The sequence below is a fragment of the Symphalangus syndactylus genome, chromosome 12 (genome assembly GCF_028878055.3).
Source record: "Symphalangus syndactylus isolate Jambi chromosome 12, NHGRI_mSymSyn1-v2.1_pri, whole genome shotgun sequence".
NCBI lineage: Eukaryota > Metazoa > Chordata > Mammalia > Primates > Hylobatidae > Symphalangus > Symphalangus syndactylus.
The window spans coordinates 63,827,479-63,835,991 of record NC_072441.2 but is presented as its reverse complement, the minus strand read 5'-3'; the positions used below and the strand labels follow the sequence as shown (position 1 = coordinate 63,835,991).

The 8,513-nt window shown below is 36.5% G+C and overlaps 1 protein-coding gene across 6 annotated transcripts in view; it reads right to left on the bottom strand.

Annotated features, from left to right (window-relative positions):
• Positions 1–2,053: 2,053 nt before the first annotated feature.
• The window catches only part of CEPT1 (choline/ethanolamine phosphotransferase 1), a 46,206-nt gene continuing 39,746 nt past the window's right edge, over positions 2,054–8,513 (bottom strand). For all 6 annotated transcript variants that reach the window (XM_063624602.1, XM_063624605.1, XM_063624604.1 and 3 more), the window contains exons 6-9: positions 4,825–4,956; positions 4,194–4,352; positions 3,563–3,688; positions 2,054–2,959 (exon numbers count right to left, since the gene is read on the bottom strand). In XM_063624602.1, coding sequence (XP_063480672.1) covers positions 2,840–2,959; positions 3,563–3,688; positions 4,194–4,352; positions 4,825–4,956 — 537 coding nt within the window. In that variant the 3' untranslated portion in view covers positions 2,054–2,839. The remainder of the gene's footprint in view (positions 2,960–3,562; positions 3,689–4,193; positions 4,353–4,824; positions 4,957–8,513) is intronic.

Sequence of the window (8,513 nt, the reverse complement as noted above, 5' to 3'; positions counted from 1 at the left end):
TATGTGTCTTTGGCTTTTACTATGGGTGGAGTATGAGGAAAATAAGGCAATGAATATGACAATCAAGTGGACTACAAGTGGAGGACCTGGCCATGGGGATATGTTTGGAGTTACAGAATCATGGGGGGCAGCAGCTCTACTTCTAACAGGAAGGGTAAGAGATACTGGTAAAAGCAGCAGCAGCACTGGACACAGGGCATCCAAGTACTTGGTTTGGAGTCAGGTGTGCTTTCCAGAATCCTGGGAGGAGAGGCTGCTCACTGAAGGGAAGCAGCTTCAGTCTAGAGTAATTTGAGGATAGGAATTTCAGTCAACAGCAGCCTGTGAAGAACACTACATGGCTTCCATAAGTAGGTCTGTTTCCCCATCACTTTGTTTGCACTAGTCCTTTACCTTCAGTCTTGGACATCCTACCTCCAACTGATCTTTATTTTGAGCAGCACAGTCCAATTCTTTAGCTAAACGTGAAGGGATCTCTGCACTGATGTTCTTCCCCTTTGAGAAAAGAATCGTAATTTTAAGAGTCTGAAGGAGTTTAGTGGTCACCTAGTCTCTCCTCCCTTGATACCTCTACTGATACTTTCTACTCAAGCATTGGGAAGCTTTTTTAGAAGAATCTTATCTTCAAAAATTCTACCTTTTTTAATGTGTGTATTTGTGGCCCTCAGAAGTTCCTAAATTCTATACAAAGACCACAAAAGTTTCTGGAGGGTGGAACCGGGCATACTGAAGTTAAAGCCAATGTAATTTGCTTTTGGGAGTGCAGAGACCTACTGCAGGTAGCAGATGTCCCACTGTCTACACACCATGCTTAGCTACACTACTATTCTTCACAGCTTCTAGGAATTACATTTTTTTTGGTAGTTTATGGCAGTGGTGCCTAAATATAGTTGTACCTCCAAAGGTTTCAGAACAGGAACTGGAATCCTGAGAATCTTGTGAAAATACCCTCTTATGCCTCATCACAAATATACCAAATTATCTCTAGTGATAGGACCTGGAAATCTGTACTTTCTTAAAAGGTTCTTCAGGTAAGGTTTGCTGAGGTTTATTACAAATGTACCCTTGATTTGATGCTAATGCTGTATTTAGGGCTGAAGGAAGCACACACTAAATATCTGAGTGCTTTTCAGATTCCATCTATGCTGAAAAAGAATCTAGGAGAATAAACACATTTCAATTAGCCCTCAACATCTTGCTTCAGAGCTTTAGCCCACTAAAGCCCAATAAAGTATAGGAGAGAACACTGCACCAGGATTCAGATCTGGATTCTAATTTTTGTTCTGAAAAATAGCCAAGTGACACTGGCATGCCATTTAGCCTCTCCAGGCCTCGATTTCCACTACAGATAATACCCGATGTGTCAGTAACACAACTGACGTAACTTTCAAGTAGAATTATCCTTCCTCCTTTGTCCTGCTCTGTCCTAGCTCTTAATACTTGGTCTGCCCTAACACTTTCCTGTATGTTATTTCTTTATCCCAGATATTGGAACAATTGCTAGCAAGGAAAGGTAATGACGGATTTTCATTTCCCAATATAGTCTGGCAAAGAAATTAAAGGTTTACTTCTCCTTGCTAATTCAATCTCCATGGTATTGATGGAATCATTAAAAGTGCAAGCAAGCAGCGCTCTGGCTGCCATACAAGACAGTGTAGCTACTGTTTATCCCTGATTATGGGACAAGATATAGATGAAAATCAATAATAAGACACCTCATTTTAGCCAATAGTTTAAATCTTTTCTCCTGTGTCCCTCTTCTTCAAGCAACTGAATTATCTGTATAAAATGGAAACATACCTGGTTCCCATTTCAAACGATAGTACAGATACCAAAGAGGAGAGTGCCAGAAAAGGAGAGTACAAAGTGACCCCTTAGAAAAGCCCAGGCACTTGCTGAAAATTTAGGGGAAGGGTTTGAGATTTCTAACTGACTGATAATCACATAGGTGACAACTACAACACAAAAAAACCATTGACAGGAAAAATGAACATAGTTCTCCTTTTTAAAGTTTCTACAAAATAGAAACGTCACAAGACACATCACAACAATGCAGTGGACCAAATTTTCTTATTTATTAAAGAACAGAAATAAATTTTGCTTAAATTAAAAAAAATAACATTAAAACTTAATATTTCCACTGAATAAAACTGAGAAAACGTTGGCTTTCAGATCATACATTTATTTAAAAAAATAAAATGAGAAATTGACAAAGTTACCACATTATTCTGCATGCTAACAGGATTTCCCAAGCCTGTGAGAGAATCACTTCTTGAGCAATTTAAAAAAAAAAAAAAAAAAGGACTTCCTCAACAATGTAAAGATAGGAAACCTTTCAATCCAAATTCAAGGTCTTTATTACTAGTTCCACCTCACAAGCTAGTGGGATGTATCTGTGTCACAAGCTGAATTCCTTAGTAAAGAAAGCTTGAGAAGACACTAAACAAGGATGTTACTAAAACACAATGATTTGTTAAAATTATAAAGCAATCATCTTTTGGCCTGCAAACAGTCAACATTAGAACTCTCCACCACTGCGGATCTGGCTCCCCATCACAATATTATTCTGAATCCAGGATAATTACAATCACATGGCATTTTTTTCTGCATGCTTTCTTGGCCCAAACCCTGCATGACAACATATACAATTTACAAGATGGGACTTGAAATTCCCATTCTCACACAGGATAGTTAGGGAGTGTTACCAATAAAGAATAAAAGTTATACAACACTGATTATTATAAATTATATTTGTTCTTATCCACCCCCATTCTCCTTAATATGTTCAGATTCTTTCCTGCAGAAAACATGGTGTTTCTATATAATACCAATTACATCATTAATGATGATTAGAATGAGCTGTAGAGACCTTGATTCTGAAGACATGTATGTGCAGGTGAGACGCAATCTGATTGCAAACACTGACACAGTAGCGGATCAAATCAAAGAAAGAGAAAACCTGGAAAGAAAAGAGACATTCTCAGTACCCATTTAGGCTCTCCCCAAGCTTCCTGAAAGTAAAGAGGAGTGGACTCTGTTCTCTCTACAGATTCACCTTCCATTCCATAAAATAATTCAATTTCCTTGCAATCTTTCCTTCACACACAAACTCTTTGTTAGAGAGACGGATGGCAAACATTTTAAGCTTTATGGGCCTTATTGTCTTTGTCACAGTTGCTTAACTCTGCCATTGCAGCATGAAACCAGCCACAAACAATATATAAATGAATGGCCATAGCTGTGTTCCAATAAAACTGTATTTACCAAAACAGGCTATGGGCCCACAGGGTGTAGTATGCCAATTCATGCTTTTTTACTCAGTCAGAAATTTGCGATTTATGAGCCCTGCCTGATGTAGGCAGGACTAGTAAGATTAATGCAAACAATAAAAGGCTCAAATACAAAGCCATAGAACTCTTACACAGCCCCATTTATGTGGATTTCTGACATTCCAAATCACTACAATTATATGAACCAACTCTCATGACTGGCTCATCAAAATAAGAAAACAAGCAACCTTCAAACCCTCAAACCATGAAATAAGACTTAGTACAATACCTACCAGGGCAATCCAAAGTACAATATATTCATCAATAAAGCTGTTAAAATACTGGTCCAGAAACAAAAGTGCCGGACCTATGAATGCTGTGTCATGCAAATGCATTTCACTTTTCGTCATGTGTGCAACCTATGAATAAAACAGAATAACGTAGGCATTTTCCTAAGAGGACAATTGTGAGCTACACAGTAAATCATATTGTGCTCAGATATCAACTTCCAATTATTATTTAGGAATAGCTGTTGAATTCCCAAAACTAAAAACCCAACAATATGAAATGTGTCTGAGAAAGAAAGGGATATATCATGTCAACTAACCCTACAAAAGATGCTTTTCACAAGGAGCCTTAATTTGAGTGTCCAGATTGAGACTGAAGAATGTAGATAAACTGAACAACCAAATTAAACAGTGGATAAAAAGGTGAAAAGCTGTATGTTTTCCAAGAACTTCCAGTAACTTCAAATTGTAGCTTCACAAAAGAGTAAAAATAGTTCCCATGTTGATATCAAGAGATTCTGATTAGAGGAGGGCAAACTCTAGGACCATTTACGAAGCTACAGAATGAAAACTATAGCCATAAAACCAAAATAAGATGAAAGTGAAAAACACAACAAATAAAAACTCAGGTGCTTACCACAAGCTTATTAGTGATTTTAGCAGACACAAAACCAAATGTCAGTATATAAAGACAGGGATGCTTTTCAAAAAGCTGAACTGCAGATTTCTTGTAGATCATTGCAGCTAATGTAATCACTGATCCAATATGGAGAAAAGGAGAAAGGACACTTGTTCCCTGTACAGAGTGAAGAGAAGTTAACAGTGTTCAGTACTCATCAGATACTACATGGATCTGCTGCAGAACAGTTCAACTCAAACTTTCAGGAACCTCATGGTGGCTGATAGGCAGCAATTTCTATAAATCACAAACTAGAAGAGCCAATGAAAAGTAGCAGCATAAATTGATTAGGCACAAACTGAGGATTTCACTTAAGAGACCAGGCTTATTTTTACAAAGCAGCTCATACTTTAAAAAACATGTGAGTAAGTGTGTTTGTGTGTGTGTATGCATAAAAGTATGAATATATAAAGCACATAAATGCGGGTAAGTATATATAAAATTGAAGTTTTGAACATTAGTTTCTTTAAAGGCTAAATATAAAATTATAAATTAACAAATGATTTTATACATTTGAAATAAAAAACAAAATGACAACAAAACCAAGTCCTAGTGTAAACAAGTGTTGAAAATCTTAAGACATACTTACTGCTATTGTTGATCCATTTTTGCCAACACCACCTGTGAAGATTACACGGAAGTAATTTGTACAGGAAAATATGGTCCCTGCTACAGTACAAAGTGCAGGAAAAATTTTCATTTGAATATTCAGCACTGGAATCTTTAATGGGTAGAGAGAGAAAACAATTAAAACATACACAAACTAAGAAAACAGTCTAATATTTGATTCATATTCCCCAAAACTTTCCATTCCCTCCAATTACATAAATATGTAAAGTAATGAAAGTGTCCTTTTCCTCTTCATTATAAGCAATATAGCAAGTCTCAAGAGTTGAGACTATTTAGAAATTAATCTCACTTCTGACATCAACTTTGAAAAAAAACAAAAAAAACGGATTCAACTTTATTGACTTGTGTCACAAGCTAAGTTAGGTTCACCTAATGCATCCCAGTGGTCTTGCAACAGTGAACCAGGATGTGTTCTGGCCTTTTAATAAAAGGAGTGCACCTTGCCTTTTTCTTTGTATATGTTTTTGAATTCTACCTCTAAATCTGTAGAATATTCATAATTGTTGTGAGGAAGTATGAAGCATAATAGAAATGTTGCAACTAGATATAAAAATCTGCAGAGTATAGAGAATGGAAGACAAAATTTCTATTCAGAAGAGTTCCCAACTCTAAATTGTTAGGATACAGGCAGCTAGTAAAAGCAGAAGGCAATTAAGAAGGCATTCACATGCAGGAGAAAAAACAGGTCAAGTACATTCAAACAGATTCTACTATTGCGCATCCAAAATTTTGAAGTTTAAATGTACTTTTCAGAAAAGTGAATAATATATTCATAAAGTATACCGAAAATGTGTTTATTTACCTGAGGTATGGGGGACAGAGTGGATTGATGTCATGCATTTTTGCAAACACAACATCCATCATTTAAAATGAAATACACTTGTACTGAATTTTAAAAATCATTTAAGAGTCTCTTCTTTTTCGCACCCCTCCCTTTAGCTTTTTTGGTCTCAAATTTTGTCCAATATGGATTGAAAAGAAAGCAACGGTAAAATAAATGATGTAGTCTAGTAATAGAAACAAATGATTATAGAAACAAGATTCCAAAAGCCCCCAATGGTTTAATAAGCCATGAGTTCTTACAATGAAAAAAAAAAAATTTTTTTTTTTTTTTTAATTGAGACAGTCTTGCTCTGTCACCCAGGCTGGAGTGCAGCGGTGTGATCTTGGTTTACTGCAAACCCCGCTTCCCAGGTTGAAGTGATTCTCCTGACTCAGCCTTTTGAGTAGCTGGGATTACAGGTGTCTGCCACCATGCCTGGCTAATTTTGTATTTTTAGCAGAGACAGGGTTTCACCATGTTGGCCGGGCTGGTCTCGAACTCTTGACGTCAAGTGATCTGCCAGCCTCAGCCTCCCAAAGTGCTGGGATTACAGGTGTGAGCCACCATGCCTGGTCACAATGAAAGCATTTTAATTAGGGCCGTTTACACTTTGTACAGCTGTCATCTATCTACACTTTTAAAATCAAATAGCAAATGTGGCACTTCCTACTACATAGAAAACCTCAGTTAAGACTGGAAGACATAAATCTTAATGGTTGGATACTTTATTTCTTCAAAACTCTCAAGAACTCACTTTGTTTAGATAACTCTGTTACCTCTTGCAAAAATGCAGCTCTAAAAAAAAATTGAAATCAAATGTTCAAGTTTAAGTTGTACTGTAGCAGTGTTAAATTTTCTAAAATTAACTAGAGCAACCTAAAAGTCAAGTCCTAAACTTTATGGAGTATCCTAAATGGTTATCTTCTCCCCCTAAATCTCCAACCTCTACAGTCTAAGTTCAAAACTTGTTTTCAAGAAAGGAGAAAATCAACACCACGGTTGCTTTGAACTCCAAGAGGTTTTTCTGCTCTTGTTCAATAAACTAGGGACATTACATTCTCAATCTGATGCACCTGGCTGAAACTCAATACTGTGGCTAGTTTCCTGGTTCCCAGCTTCTCTTCCCACCCCTCCCACTTTTGACTCCATAGAGACAAAGGATCTCTCTGGCAAAAGGGAAAACACTATATTTCCCTCAGATTCCAAAAGAAGCAAAGCATTATTCTATTACAGGGACAGCCCTGTATTAGGGCCAGGGTACTAAATGAGTACCATCTCTGTATAATAGTCATCTGTGTCATAAATGAACTGAATGAGAGTCATAACTCTATTTAAAATTTGGTGAAATTGCTTTGGGATCATAAAAATTGTTGCCCTTTGAAAGAAGAATAAACACAAACATTAGAAAAGCCAGGAAAATTAGTACATGGCTTGGACCACAAAGTAAGGAAGCAAGCTATTGACCTAGGAGCAAAGTCTCATAGATTCTTAAGGTTTTCATCACTTCTGTCACATGTTAGCTATATACACCAAAACATAAGCTCCTGAATGTCGGATTTTGTTTGAATTGATTTTGTACACTCTCTAGAGCCCTGGTTATTGTAGGTGGCTCAATACACATTTGTTAAATGAAGATTAAAATATTCTCCCTTTCTCTTACTTTCTATGTAGAACTCCTGTTTTGGGAGAGTATGAAGAAACATCTAGCCCCCACGTTAGCAATGAAAAAGAAAGTGAGCTACCAAGAAAATATGAGGCAAAGTGAAGGAAAAGCTCAAGTCAAAGGAATCCCAAGTCTCACCAGGTGATCCTTTAAAAATTGGCACTACTTATAAAAAACACAAAGTGTTGCCATTCTCACCCCACGCTTAAGATCAAGGAGGGTGGCACATTGTCTTTCCCTCAAGTCAAAAAGGACAGGCACATTCTGTCTTTCCCAACCTTTTTCTTTCTGTCGTCATCTTGGAACTTATCAAAGGTGGCCAAAGTGCATCCACTTTTTAGAAATAGCCAAAGAGCTATACCAAAGACATCTTTATGTCAGGTCTGCTTGAAGTTTCAAGTCTTTAAGAGTTGGGAAGAATAAGAATTCCTTTGGGTCATGGTGTCTGTCCTACAGCCAGGCAAAAACTCTCCAGACTCATACCATGAAGGTATGCATCCAAATAATAACAATGTAATGAAATTCACTTTTAAAAAGGTTCGAGATAGAAAAAGAAAATCTTAAATTATCAGTATCTTTACCAGATTACAAAGGTCATGTTTTTTGGTTCAATAGCTTGTATTAATGCAGACTAATATCAGTTAGTAAACTTTGACTAGTTTTCTTATAAGCATGATAAAATGTCCTTATAGGCTTTGTACATCAGAGCAGAAATAAAAAGTATCATTTTGAGATTAGACACTTTCCTTCAAAGAATGTGGGAATGCCTGTTTGTAAATCATTTTAATGTAAATGAATTCCACCAAAATACAGCAAATGTTAACATAATTAGTGTCTACAAAGGAATATCACCCTATCAGAATTATTTAAGTGTAAAGGCATTTTAAAGTCTTGTAGTTCAAGAATGAGATATAATCAATTTATACTACATAGAACGTCTTCAGTCTGACCAAATGAGTCCTGAAACCTCACCTGCAGTGGTAACACTCACCTAGTTGCCTTAACTGAATTCCAGAAAGTCCCTTATGGCTTAATACAATTTGATCAATTACCACATTTAAGACTCAAGCATCAGTAAAAGTAACCATGAGTTGATGATATTAAGTCTCTTCCAAAGTAAGAATATATTCTTCTAGGTTTTTTTTAAAGAGAGATATGATAG